The 15511-nt window shown below is 32.1% G+C and overlaps 1 protein-coding gene across 1 annotated transcript in view; it reads left to right on the top strand.

Annotated features, from left to right (window-relative positions):
* Positions 1-15511, top strand: part of DNAI4 (dynein axonemal intermediate chain 4) — an 84060-nt gene that overhangs the window by 13058 nt on the left and 55491 nt on the right. The window contains 2 exon segments of the mRNA XM_016120843.2: positions 8330-8511; positions 9901-10013. Of these exon segments, the coding sequence (XP_015976329.2) occupies positions 8330-8511; positions 9901-10013 (295 nt within the window).

Genomic DNA, 15511 nt, shown 5'->3' with positions numbered 1-15511 from the left:
GACAATTTGGTGACAGAGGGGAGGGAGGTTGGGGGGCTGGGAGAATGGGGTGAAGGGTTAAAGAAGTACAAATTTGTAGTTGATAGTTGGTCACAGGGATGGGGAGCACGGCAGAGAGAATCCAGTTTGCATTAATACGATGGCTAGATGGAGGGCCGGGGAGGGAGGGAGCAATTAGGGGGATCATTTTATGAACTATATAGATGTCTAACCAATGTGCTGTATATTTGAAACTAATTTAAATAAATAAACACTTTTTTAAAAAGCAAATGACACCTTGAAGAAGTTGATGAAATGTTAAAGTTAGAAAATATGCTGCTTTGAAATAATCACTCACTTCTAATATTAACATTGATTTTATTAGAGTCTTTACCACATAACATACCTTAAAGCATAATATTAGCTTTTAGTAATAAGATCATTAAAGTAGAATGAGAAAAGTCTACTCATGACCTTAAGAACCCGTTGGTTATGACATTATAACTAATTCAGTTTTAATAGAGTACAGCTATCATCCACTCTTTGCAATGTACTTTAGAAAATATCAAAATGAATTGTCATGAAATTGGTTATCTTATCTCATTAGGGAACTTATAATACAAGAATTGACTTTTTTTAAAACTTTTAAAGTATAACATATATACAGAAAAGTATATAATTAGTAAATCTGAATGGGCTAGGCAATGATTTTTTAGATATGACACCAGAAAATATAGTCCATTAAAGATAAAATTGGTAAACAGCTTCATTAAAATTAAAACTTATAGTCTTTGAAAGACACGGCTAAGAGAATGGAAAGAAAAGCCACACAATGGGAAATATTATTTACAAAGCATATATCTGATAAAGTACTTGTATTCAAAACATATCAACACTCAAAACTATATTAAGACAACCTAATTTTAAAAATGGGCAAAACATTTGAACAAACTTAACCAAAGTTCAATTTAGATGACAAATGAGCACATCAAAAGATGATCGTTATTAGTCATTAATGAAATGCAATTAAAACAATGAAATACTGTTATACACATGTTGGAATGACTAAAACTAAAAGACTGACCATATCAAATGTTGGCAAGTAAGTGCAGGACCCAGAACTCTCATATAGTGCTGGTAGGAAGGGAAAATGAAAAACAATTTGGCAGTTTATTAAATTATACCTATTGTATCATCCATCATCCCACTTCTAGGTATTTATACAAGAGAAAGTATATGTTCATAATAGCTTTATTTATAATAGCCAAAAATGGAAACAGCCCTAACACGGTTTTAATAAATGAATACTATATACTTGCACACATATATTACATATACTATTATCTTACTCAACTCAAGCTGCTATAACAAAGTACCCTAGAGTGGGTGGCTTATAAACAAATTTATTTCTCTCAGTTCCGGAGGCTAGAAGTCCAAGATGGGGGGGTGCTAGCATAGTCAGGTTCTGACAAGGACTCTCAGGTTGCAGACTGCCAACTTCTCTCACATGTCAGAAAGATTTAGCTAGCTCTCTGGCCTCTTATAAGAACACTAATCCTATTCATGAGGGCCCCTTCTTCATTACCTAATTGTCTCTCAAAGGTTCCACCCCCCAATACCATCTCATTGGGATTAGGGTATTACGTAGTATTAACAATACTATGTAAAAGAGATAATCATGACCAGTAAAGATAATGCATGCAAGGTTGTTTCAACATTTAAAAATCATTATTGCTTAACATATTAATAGACTAAAAGAGCAAGGAGTGGCATCAAGCCAGGACATCTAGCCTCCAGAACTAATAAATTTCTGCTGTTTAAGTCACACAGTCTGTGATATTTTGTTATGGTGGCCTTAGCAACCTAATGAAGTTACAGAGTATAATTCTTGTTACACATTGCTAGATTTGGTTTGCTAAATTTTGTTGAGGATGTTTGTATCTATATTCATAAGAGATATTGGTCTATAGTTTTATTTTTTTGTGATATATTTGTCTGATTTCGATAGTAGGGTAATACTGGCCTCATAGAACAAGCTGAGAAAGAAAGCTCCCTGGCCCTGGGCTTTTCACTGTGGATAGAAAAAAAGTAGGCAACAGAAACTGTCCTGGGAGGAACCGAATGTCAGATTTCACAAAGAGATTTAAAAGTAGCCATTATAAATATATTTATAGAACTAAAGAAACCATGATTAAAGAAGGTATGATGACCATGTCACATCAAATACAAATAGAGAATATTAATAAAGAGATAGAAACTATTTTAAAAATGGAGATTGTGGATGGCCACCTTCTTGCTGTGTGCTTAGCTGATCTTTCCGTTGCGTGTGTTTATCTGTTGTTTCTTTGTCCTAATCTACTGTTCCTCTAAGTACACTAGTCAGATTGGATTAGGCCTCATTCTAAGGGCCTCATTTTAACTTAATTATCCCTTTAATGGCCTGTAACCAAATACAGTCACATTTAGAGGTTCTGGGGGTTAGGGCCTCAACGTATGAATTTGAGGAGACACCATTGATTTCATAAGAATGAGCAAGTAGGAATTACCCCAGGGATGCAAATAGTTTAACATCTAAAAATCTATTAATGTAATACATACATCATATTAGTAGGGAAAAAAAAGTAAAAATCACATGATTATCTCAATAGATGTAGAAAAAGCACTTGTCAAAATCTAACATTTTTATGGTAAAGAATACTTAAACTAGGAGTATTAGGAATTTTCTCAACCTGATGAAGGACATTTACGAAAAATTCACCAGCATACTTAATTGTGCAAGACTAGATGCTTTCCCTCTGAGATCAGGAACAAGATAAAATCTTACTACTTCTATTCAACATTGTACTGGAGGTTCTAGATAGGGCAATTAAACCAGATGAAGCAATAAAAGGCATCTACCTTAAAAAGAAGTAAAACTATCTACTTTCAGATGACATAATGTTGTATATAGAAACACCTAAGAAATCCACTAAAAAGAAAAAACTATTAAAACTAATGAACGAATTCTGTTAGATTGTAGGATACATGTTCAATATAGAAATAGATTGTATTTTTTATGTACTTGCAATAAATAATTTGAAAATTAAATTAAGAAAACAATTTCACAATAACATCAAAAACAATAAAATACTTAGGAATAAATTTAATAGAAGTAAAATATTATGCTCTTAAAACTATAATACATTGTTAAAATTAAAGATCTAAATAAATGGGAAAGTATTCCAAATTCATGGATTGGAAGATTTACTACTGTTAAGATGGCTATACTCCCTAATGTTATCTCTAGATTCAATACGATTCTTATCGGAATTCTAGTTGACTTCTTTGTGTGAATCGACAATTGATTCTAAAATACATATGAAATTGCAGGGAACCTAGAATAGCCAAAACAATTCTGAAAAAGAAGAAGAAAGTAGGCAGACTCATACTTCCCAATTTCAACATTTATTACAAAGCAACAGTAATCAAGATAGTGTGGTACTGGCACTAGGTAGACATATAGATCAATGGAGTAGAATTAAGAGTCCAGAAATAAACCTATTCATCAATGGTCAACCGATTTTTGATAAGAATATTGAGCATTCAATAGGAAAAGGACAGTCCTTTCAGTGAATAATGCTGGAATGACTAGATTGCCACATCCAGAAGAACGAAGTTGGACCTTTACCCCATATCATATAAAAAAATTTAACTTCACGTAAGTCAGAGACCTACATGTAAAATTCTTAAGATATGACACAAAATATGACCAAACGAAAGAAAAAAAATAGTCGAATTGCACTTTATCAAAAGTAAAAGTGTTTGTGACTTAAAGGACATAACATGAAAGTAAAAAGTCAACCCACAGAATATGAGAAAATATTTACAAACCATGTACCTGTTCAGGGATTTCTATCTGGGCTATATAAAGAACTCTTACAATTCAATAATAAAAAGACAAATAACCCAATTAAAAATTGGGCAAAGGCTTTGAATACTCATTTTCCCAAAGAACGTATGCAAATGGTCAAAAAGCACATGAAAAAATACTCAATATCTTTAGTCATCAGAGAACTGGAAATCAAAACCACAATGAGATATTTACTTAATAATGATTAGGATGGCTAGAATCAAAAAGATAAAAAGTATTGGCAAGTATGTAAAGAAATCAGAACCCTCATACACTGATGATGGGAATGTAAAATGATCTCACCACTTTGGAAAACAGTGATATTTCCTCAAAAGGTTAAATATACTGTTACCATGTGACCGAGCAATTCCACTCTTAGGTATATACTTTCAAAAGAAATTACAATAAATTTCCACACATAAAACTTACACGGGAATGTTTATAGCAACATTATTCATAATAGCTAAAAGGTATTGACAAATAGCTAAACAAAAGATGACTTATTGATACAATGAAACACTATTCAATCATGAGTAATAAAGTACCAATGTATGCTACAACATGGATGAAACTTGAAACCATTAGGCTAACTGAAACAAGCCGGTCACAAAATAACCACATAGCATATAATTCCACTCATAAGAAAATCAAGAATAAGGAAATTCATAGAAACATGAAATATATTAGTGGGGCATAAGGCTGAGAGGGGAGAGGAGAATTAGGGGGATAAAGTTAAAGGATATAGAGTTTCTTCTTGAAGTGATAAATACTTTCTAAAATTAACTTATGACAATTACACATATCTGTGGATATACTAAAAACCACTAAATTGTACACTTTAAAAGCTATTCTAAATGATAATTCATATTGTGGTAAATTTATTTCACTTCTGAATTTTAAAAATTTGAAAATTAAGATAAAATGGAAAAATTCTTTTAAAAACTTACTTTTTTACCAAGACAAAAATTAAAAATTGGAAGCTATTAGAGAAATTAACATGAATAATTTTAAAACCTTTTAAAGGTAATTCCAGGCCCAGATGTTTTTCATTAGTGATATGTGCTAAATATATATGGACAAAAATAGAGCAAGAAAAGTGGTGTAAACCAAAACTCATGAGGCTAGAATTATCTTGATATCAAAATCTGAATATAACAGTATGACAAAGAAACATTACAAGCTATTCTTACTTACAAACATGAGAAATCTTCAATAAAATATTAGCAAATTTAATAACAGTAAAAAGAGAGAATACATCATGAAGAAGTGGAGTGTATACCAAGATTGGTTTAAAATTTTAAAATCCTTCGGTATAATACACCATATTAACTGCTTAAAGAAAAACAGCATATAGTCATCTCAATACAGATAGAAAGTATCTGATAAGATTAAATATCTATTTATGATTAAAAAGAAAAGTTCTGAAACTGGGAATCACAAAGAACTTACTTAATCTGATTCCTATCTACAAAGTCATGCAGCAATGATCATTTTTAATGGTGAAGCATTTCTAGGAAAGATCCACGTCTATCCAACATTCTTGGAAGTTTTAGCCAATTCCATACAGCAAGAAAAAATGAAAAGTATAAGAATTGGAAGGGACGAAACAAAATGTTAAATATTTGTAAATGACACATTTGTCTACATATAAAAGTTACCTACTGATAATTATCAAATTAATAAGAATTTAGCAAGATTATTGGATATCAAATAAAATCAAACAAGAAAACAAAAAACAATTGTATGTATACTAGCAACAAATGGTTAAAAAATTACATTTTTAAATGATACCATTTATTATAATAGCACTAAAATATATCAAGTACTTTTGGATAAATATAACAAAAGATGCACATACCTGTATTTTAAAAATCATACTATTGAGTGATATTAAAGAAGACACAAACAAATGAAGAGATAAACATGTTTATGCATAGTCAATATTGTATGCATATCAATTATACCCGAATTTTGATTTATAGACTTTTTGCAATTCCAGTAAAAATCTCAGGTTTTTAAAATTTTTTTTCAAGAACTTTTCAAGTTAATTCTAAAATTTGTTTGAAACTGCTAAAGCCTAATAATAGCCAAGATACTCTTGATTAAGAACTTGGTGGGAAGACTTGCTCTCCCAGATACATAGTTTAATTACAAGTGTAACATTAGCAAGGGATGGACAGAGCCTACAAGTGACTCAAGCACATATAAACATTGATTTTATAATTAATGTGCACTGCAGAGTAATGGGGAAATGACAGGATTTTTCAAAAATTCTTATTGAGGCAATTCGATATTCATATTGAATAAAATATATTGGCTTCTTTATACTATACACAAAATTCTATTCCAGGCATATTATAGGTCTAAACATACAAAGCAACATATAGAAAAATACCTTCATAACTTCAGGAGTGGGAATAGTTTTTTGAATGAAACATCTAAAATATGAACCATAAAGGAAAATGTAATAAGTTTACTTACATTAAGATCAAGAACTTCTATTCATTAAAAGGTATCACAAATAAAACGAAGCCACAGAGTGAAAGAAGACATTTGCAACACATAAAACTGAAAGGATTCACATTTGCAAACACTCATGACCTCTGTTCTCAGTAAAAACTCAATAGAAAACTGTGCAAAGGACTTGAATGGGACATTCTTCAAAAAAGGAAATTAAAATGGGAATAATTTTATGAAAACAAACTCAACTTTATGGAAATTAAAAATTAAAATGAGATACCTGTATACACATACCAGACTGGCTTAAATTTATAAATATGGCGGTGCTAGTGGTGGATGAGAATGTGGAGTAACAGCAACTATCACACAATACTGGTAATCATAAAAATTTTTACAACCAATTTTGAGAATAGTTTGGTGTTATCTAATCAAGTTGACCCATCAAATACACATCTATATATCCCCTATAGAATTGCATTCTCATGTATACCAGTATACTTTTACATAAATGCTTATTAAAACAGTTCACATGATGCCTAAGAACTGAAACAATATCTATTAAAAGTAAAATGGAAAAATAATACGATATACTAATCCAACGGCCTACAGTCATTAGTAAATGAACAAATTACTGTACATGGAACAACATGGACAAATACAAAACGTTGAACAAAAGATGACAGACATGTCAGTCATAATATATGACAATATAAATTTAAAAACAGGCAAACTAAATTACATTGACAAATACGGTAAATACAAAGTGCTGACAAAATCTGGGAACCACTTCGGAAAACTTTAGCAGTATCTGTTAAAGGTGAACATATATGTATATGTTTATTACCCAGAAATTACAGTCTTCGATACATACCCAACACAAATTCATACAGCATATTTAGCAAAATACATGTACAACAATATTCATAGCAGCACCATTTGTAATAGCCAAAAAATGGAAACTACAGAAACATCCATGAACAATAGAGTAGATAAATAAAATTATGACATTCACAACAATGAAAATGAACCATCTGCAACTATACTTCATAATATGAATGAATCTCACAAATGTACTATTGAACAAAAGAAATCAGCAACCAAAGAGTACATGCTATACAATTCCATCTAAATGTGAAAAACAGGCAAAACTAATCCATGGTATCAGAATAATTGTTACCTTTGGTGGGAGATAGTATCTCCCAAAAAAGGAACTTCTGGGATGATGGTAATTTTCTGTCTCTAAATCTGAATGCAAGGCATGTGTGTGTTAAGTTAGTGAAAATTTATTAAGCTTTACATTTATATGTGTACTTTACTCATATTTCAATACAATGTATAAAAAGTAAATGCCAATGTTTAGGAATACATACTTAATAAAACTATAAAAAGAAATGATTACCAGAATTAAGTTAGTGATTCCCACTGGGAGGAGAGAGAAGTTGCCATCCAGACGGGGCAAAGGCCAGGGGTGTTATCTGTGTGCTAGAAGAGGCCAAGTCTTCTAAAGGTGCTATTGATGTTCTAATTTTTTAGTCGTGATTATTATATATATAACATTTATATTATTAACTATATGGCTTTGTTTTAATTACATTTCTGTGTGTGTTAAATTTCTTAATTGAAAGAATTAAAATTAGTCCAAAACAAAATGAATGAAGAATATGTAATCTGGAAATGTTTATTAATAAAGTGTTAAATGAAAATTAGTGTTTTCAAAGCTTATGCATAAAAAACTAATATACAATAATAATATCTGAATGAATCGTGTTCCTGAAATTAATCTATATTGTTTGTATAGGGGTAAAATAGTATTTTTTAAAAAATATGTTTAATTAAGAAACCAAATTTTAAGCATAAAATCTTTTATCATTAAATTTTTCATGTTCGTCCTATCCTAGAAACATTATACTCATCTTTTTCTACTACTTTTGTTTCTCTTTTCTATTATTTAGAAATCTCATCTTTTTTACTTATTTTGTTTTATATTACCATTTTCCACAGGTGATTGATGCACACGGAGTTGATGTTACTCCTCGACCTCTTTTCCATCCAGATTTACATATTGGTACAGCAAAGCCAAAACTATTAACATCACAAGAAGGCTCATTGGTATCAGAATGTGTAGCTTCCTATAGCCTTTATCAAAATACACTAAATCCTAGTATGTTAGGGCAGCTGACAAGGTAGAGTATATAATTCTCTACTTCTTTTTTATGTCATATATATTGTCTTTTCATTTAAGTTGCATATATGTAACTTAGGTTGCATGTATGTCTCCAGTCTGCCAGGTTCACCATATCATCCTAATGTGCCATATTTATGTTCTTTTCATAGAGGTTTGCATGTCTTAAGAAGTTCCCCTACACTCACACCAAACATTTGTGAAAAAATACTTAGATTTGACTCAAGATGTCCTGAAGAACCAAAACGGGGCTAGCATCACATACTCACAGACATATTTCTTCACTTTCTACAGTTTTCTCCGACTTCTCATTATGCTGCAATTTATGGGAAGGAGTAGCTTTCCTTTCCCCCACCTGTTCTCTCATGCAAATTCCTTTTCTTCTAGGGTTTCATTTCTCTTTTATTTTATAATTTTCTTTTTTTGTAAATAAAATGTAGATATTAATACCCTTGAAATTTTATTAATGCTTATAGGAATGAAGAAGTTTAGAGTCTCTGCAATAATGAAACGGTGCATCCTAAAACAATGTAAAGATTATGAGGAAATAGTTGAATGTGTAACTTTAAATTTGACAAGTTAAAAGTTCCATATGTCAACTAAGCATAAAATTTAAGAGAAAGTATGCTGCTGTAGAGTCAGCCTCCAAATTTGTATTCAGAAGCCCTAGGAGTGCTCAACATACAAAGGATATTTCAGTAAACTAGACCCGCTCACCCTTTTAGAGGGCAGTGGGACTATAAATAGAAAGGGGGAAAAAAAAAACCCTATGTAATATCATGGAATAATGTTTAGTTTATATATTTAAGGAAATTATTTGGGGGTTCTTGAATGTATCAATTTCCCACTGAATATATACTTTTTTTTTTTTTAAAGTAAATCCTGAGAGGACGTTTATTAAATTGAATAAAATACATTTAGGATGAGATTTGAACAGTGAGCAGAAACCTGGTGAAAAATGAAAGGAAGGGCTTTCTAGGCTGAGAACAGGAAAGGTATTGCTCCTGAAGTAGGAGAGCTTCACAAGATTAAGGATCTTAAAAAAAAAAGAAGAAGAAAAAAGAAAAAAGGAAAAGGGAAGGGAAGAGTGATAATGAAAAGAGTCTAGGTAGTCTATATTTTGAGTTATTACACTAAATATATGGGGAATCCACTGAAGGACTTTGGGAATGATGTTGACATGTCTTATCTCTAAAATATATTTAAAGTGACTTTTTACTTAAAGAATATTAAAAATCAACTCAATGTTTAAAGAACTCATTAATTTTTAGCAGTTTTGCATAGACGATTAAAGGATGTTTTATTTCTCAATCTGGTAATGTTTTCATTTATATATTTAATTGTCTATAAGGACATCTAATTAAATGAATCATGTTATTTATTGTTAAAGATCAGTTTTAGGAAGCAGTATGGTTTCTAAGTCAAGTGCATCAACGACTGAATCAATAGCAGAAGACCTGGAAGAACCATCCTATAAACGAGAGAGATTGGCTAGTTTTACAGGTAATGAAAATATAATTGTTTATTTCAGTAACAGTTTATTATTTCTTTAGCAAATACATTCATTATCTTTTGGTACTCGAGATAAAAGAGCTATGGTAATGATTCTCAAATACTGGCCTGTGCAGTAGCTACATGAGAATTACCGGATTAGTAACTATCTAGATATTTTTATAAAGCTCCAAGGAGACTGTCTAGCACCTCTAGCCTCAGGAACCACACACTTTTTTTAAAAAGAGCTCAACTTCTAACTCAGCAGACAAGTAATTCTAATACATTGTGATTAATGCCAAATAAGACATATGCAGAATGTGATGGGGTCATTTAGAAAGGAAAGATTAACTCCTTTGAGGTAAAAAGAAAGAATGTTCGCAGAGAATATAATTAACTTTTGATTTGGGTTTTTAAAGATAATAGTAATTTGTCAGGGAAACAGAGAAGAAAGATCCATTCTGGGCAGAGGATGAAACAGGTAATGCAAAGGGTTATGAAAGTGAAGATAAAAGTATGAGGAAATAATGGTTAATCAAAAGTGCTGGAAGAAATGGGTATGTACTTGAGGGGCATTTGCCTTGGAGTGTAGTAAGGATAACTTTTCCCCTACGATGATAATGAAGAATTAGTAGAAATATCAATAAGGTTGGAAAAGTTCTTTTTGGTGAAAGACTCTTCTTTTTGATAAAATAGGAATACTTCTGACAACAAGCAAGAGAATACCTACCATTAGCTTAAATGAATAAAGGCTTATTTTTCTCACATTAGAAAAGTTAAGAGGTAGATAGCTTTTTGGCTTTGATGTTGTTGGTTAATTATGCCAGACTCTGGATTGGCAGCTCTGATATTCTCTTTTCTTAAGTCTTTCCTTCTTGTTTCTTGCCTTATGGCTTCAAAATATCTACCCCAACTCCGGATATTATATCCATATTAAAGGCAGAAAGAAGGAGAAAAGCAGTAGCACCAGTCATATCTCCATTTATCAGGAAAGAAAAAGCTTTCCCAGAAGTCTTTGTTCTTCCTGTATTTGTCTGTTTTTATAGGCCAGAACTGTGTCACATGGCCATCCCTAGCTTCTAGAGAGACCAGGAAAGCTAAATACTTGATTTCCCAATCTCTATTAAGTGGAAAGAGGCAAGGGAAGGTAGGAAGTCTTAGCAATGAAAATTTAGACAATTAGCAATGTCTGTTGCAGAAAAGAAGCTCATCATCTCCGAGGGACACAGAGAGGATCAGATTATTGTCATGGTCTCCACCAGCCCTCTACCTATATTCTTGCCACCCTCCAATTTGTTTTTTCCAAACTTTCCACAGAGATTTGTTTAAAACCACAATCTAATCACATTCTTCCCTGTTTAAAAGCTCTTCCATGAATTTGCATTGCTCTTAAGATAAAATTTTTATATAATGATTTGCCTTGAGGCTTTCTTCGACTTGTCTATATCCCAAAACAAGCAGCAGTGACACAACTTCACCACTAGAACCCCTGAAAAAGAATATAGATGTTTATCTTATCTTGGTCAGGTGCTGGTGAAGTCATTCTCTAAAATGAATCACACCTAAACAATTCCACCACCTGGCTACACTGGTAAACTAGAACAATGTTTCTCAATTTTGAATGCATATTAACACCATCTGGTATACCTCTTAAAATTTTCATCCTCAAGTCTCATTCCAGGACAATTGAATTGGAATATCTTGGAGTGGGGGTTAGATGTAAGCAGTGGTGTGCTGATAAGTATATATCTACCTGTTCTGAGATAGGAGAAGTCCATATTTATAGTATTTGACAATTACCATGGTAGAACTGCTTTCACCACAGCAAATTTCAAGCCATCGACATTAAATTTCTAAATGGAAAGTTAGGAAGAGATGCTTAGTAGCACATTATTATTTAGTATTTTCACCATACAGATACAATAGCTATAATTAACTATAAGAGTTTAGATAAAAGTAAAATTTAGTAACACAGTTAGGAAGTGATGAGTCTTGAGTCTGTTTTTAATATGATTCATTTAATTGTAAGTTTATATAATTTAATTTTGAATAATGACTGTTTAACTCACAAAATTCTTGATAATTTAAAAATTGGCTTGTGTAAGCTGGTACAAGCCTGCTCTAACACACATCTGGATATAAATATATTAAAAAATTTTCCCATGTGATTCTAATGTGTAATACTTTTCTAAATTAGCATTAAAAATACTGATGCCTAGGTCAAATGTCCAGAATTCTGATTTAATTATCGTGTGGGATGATGCCTGAGCATCAAGATTTTGAAAGGCTTTCCATGTGATAAGAAATGTGCAGTAAACATTGAGAAACTAACCTCTTCTTTAGTAGCAATGGTTTTCAGATTAGTAGTATCAATATCACCTGGGAATTTGTCAGAACTACACAATCTAGTACTGACAAAATAAAAAACTCTGGGGGTAGACTTTCAGCTTCACTTCAACATGTTGAGAGCTTAGAAATCATTACACTTGTCCTGTACCAGGAAACACTTGGACAAACTGAAAATCAATAACTTTTCTTGAACCCAATGGAGAGCTAAGGTAACAGGGCAAACTGTTACCACTCCGAAATCTGGACAGACAGGCAGTCCAGAGAAATACAGCTCCCAAGATTTGGTTACCATATTCTGGGGAACACATACATGGTTATTTTTATGAAGCCAAGGGCTTACTAGTACGAGAGTAAAAAAATCCCTGGCAGACCACAATGATGCCTTCATATGGGCTTTCCTTCCAGGAATCCACCAAATTCTCCCAGTGAGAATTTGAGAAAGATATATTAGAAACTTTAACTAGGGAAAGGATGGAATATCCACCTTTAAATCCTCCTAGACACTCTCTTCTACCCCAAAAAAACCCTAGTCTCCGGTATAAAAAAAAAAAAAAAAATTTGCCAGAGAATAATTTTGATGCTGTATCCCATTTAGAGGAAGGGAATTCTACTCTAGCACCAGTCTGCCTTTCTCGCCTAAAGGGAGAAAAAAACAGAGACTGGAGCTTTAAAGAATGAGATTGAGAATGTTGCAGCCAGGGAAGGGAATAAGTGAGGGGAGTAAAAAAGCTATACTCTTGGAGTAGGGACAGAAATATTTATGAACACCACAACTCCAGGACAGGTCCATTAAAAGACTGAGACTTAAACACATTATAGAATACTTACCTTCCCCCCACACTTTACCACCATACCCACAAGTCTTCAGGATAATAATACTGAATTATAGCTGAAAGACTGGCAAGACACAGTTTTTCTCTAAGGAACAGTACAAAGAAAAGCCCCCAAACCAAGAGGAGATACAAAAATTAGGACTCTCAAGAAATTTGAAGCTTCTGAATACCTATGGCTAAAATAAACATTAAATACAGCCAGACTCCCAGCCTGATTAACATAGATTCTTATGCCAAAGGCCTATTTATCTCATTACCTAGTACCTGATTCAACATGTCTGACTTTCAAAAAAAAAAGTCATATGCTAAAGGACAAATAAAAATATATTTTGAAGAAATCAAGTAAACATCAAAACTAGACACAGCTATGACAGAGAATTTAAAATAATTATATTTAATATGTGAAGAACTCTAAAAAGTATGCAATGTGCAAGGTATGTAATGTCAACAGAGGGATGAAAATTAATTAAAAAAGAATCAAATAGGAATGTTAGAAATAAAAACATGGTAACAGAAATGAAGACTATCTTTGATAGGCTGGCTCATCAATAGACTTGGCAGGGTTGAGAAAAGAATCAGTTAATTTGAACAGAGGTCAATGGAAACTTCCCAAACTGAAATGCAAAGAGAAAAAAGGAAAGAGAAAACAGAATAGGCATCCAAAAACTGTGGGACAATATCAAAAGATGAACACAAATAATTGGAATAGTACAAGAGAATGAAGTAGAATAAATATTTGTAGTAATAATGGTTGAGAATATTCCAGAATGACAGACATCAACCTGCAGTTACAAGAAGTTCAGAGAACACCAAGCCAGATAGTTTTGAAACAAAAAGACGAACAAAACCAACCTAAGAATATTATATTCAAATTGCAGACAAAGAGAAAATATTGAAGGAAGCCTGGCGGCGGGGGGGGGGGGGGGGGGGGGCGGAAACACTTGACCTACAGAGATACAAGGCTATAATGGACTTTAAGAGTGGAATGAAATCTTTAAAGTGTTAAGAAAAAAAAAAAAAGAACCTGGCATTTTACAATTCTATTCAAGCAGTTATACTTCAAAATGAAAGAGGAAAACTTTCTCAGATAAATTTAGAGGGAATTCATTGCTACTAGACCTGCTCTGAAAGAACTTCAGGTACAGAGAAAATGATATATAGTTCTGAAACTACATAAAGAAAAGAAATATTGGAAAAGGAATAAATGGAGGTTAAATAAAATCATTTTTTTGTTGTTGTTCAGAAGAAGGTAGATGATCAGGCATAACATCAGCAATTCTGTAATGATAAAGAGGTCAATTTTATAAAAACATATAATAATCTGAAACATGTGCCTATCAACAAAGCATGAGCATGCAGGCAAAAACTGATAGAACTGAAAAAAGAAAGAGAGAAATCTACTATTATGATGAGATACTTCAGCATCCTCTGTCAATAATTGATAGATCGAGCAGAAAGAAAATCAATAAGTATGACCCAAATAGCACTATTGGCCAACTCGATCTAATTGACAGTAATAGAATATTCCATCCAACAACATGAGTACGCACATTCTTCTCAAGCTCACATAGAAGATTCACCAAGATAGACCATATTCTGGACCATAACACACCCTCGACAGGTTTAAAGGAACAGAATACAAAGTATGTGCTCAGGCCACAACAGAAATAAAACAGAAATCAGCAACAGTCAGATAGCTGGGAAATTTCCAAACATTTTAAAATTAAACAACAATTTGAAATAACCAATGGGTAAAAGAAGTCTCATGAGAAATTAAAAAATATTTTTAACTTAATGAAACTACAACTTATCAAAATTCGGAGCATGCAGGAAAATCAGTGTTTAAAGGGAAATTTATAACACTAAATGTATATATTGAGAAAGAAGAGCAATATAAAAGTAATAACTTAGGCTTTTATATTAGTAAACAAGAGAAAGAAGAGTACATTTAACCTGAAGTAAGTGAAGAAAATAATCTTAGTGCAGAAAAAAAGTGAAATTTGAAACAGAAAAATAGTAAAGAATATCAATGAAACCAAAATCTGGTTCATCGAAAATATCAGTAAAATTGATAAACTTTTACCTATATTAACAAAGAAAAAAAGAAAGAATATACATATTGCCAGTAGAAATAAAAGATGTCATCACAGCTAAACACATGGATAATAAGGAAAAAATTCTGTGCCCACAAGTTTTGAATTTAGATGAAGTAGACCAGTTTTTATTAAAGTCACAAACTATCAAAACTCACTTGAGGAGAATAGGTCATCTTAACAGCCTTATATATATTTAAGAAATTGAAGTAGTAGTTGAAAACACCCCCAAAAA

Source organism: Rousettus aegyptiacus, unplaced genomic scaffold (genome assembly GCF_014176215.1).
Source record: "Rousettus aegyptiacus isolate mRouAeg1 unplaced genomic scaffold, mRouAeg1.p scaffold_m13_p_1, whole genome shotgun sequence".
NCBI classification, from domain to species: domain Eukaryota; kingdom Metazoa; phylum Chordata; class Mammalia; order Chiroptera; family Pteropodidae; genus Rousettus; species Rousettus aegyptiacus.
The sequence above is the reverse complement of the archived record's forward strand: the minus strand, read 5'-3'. Positions and strand labels throughout refer to the sequence as shown.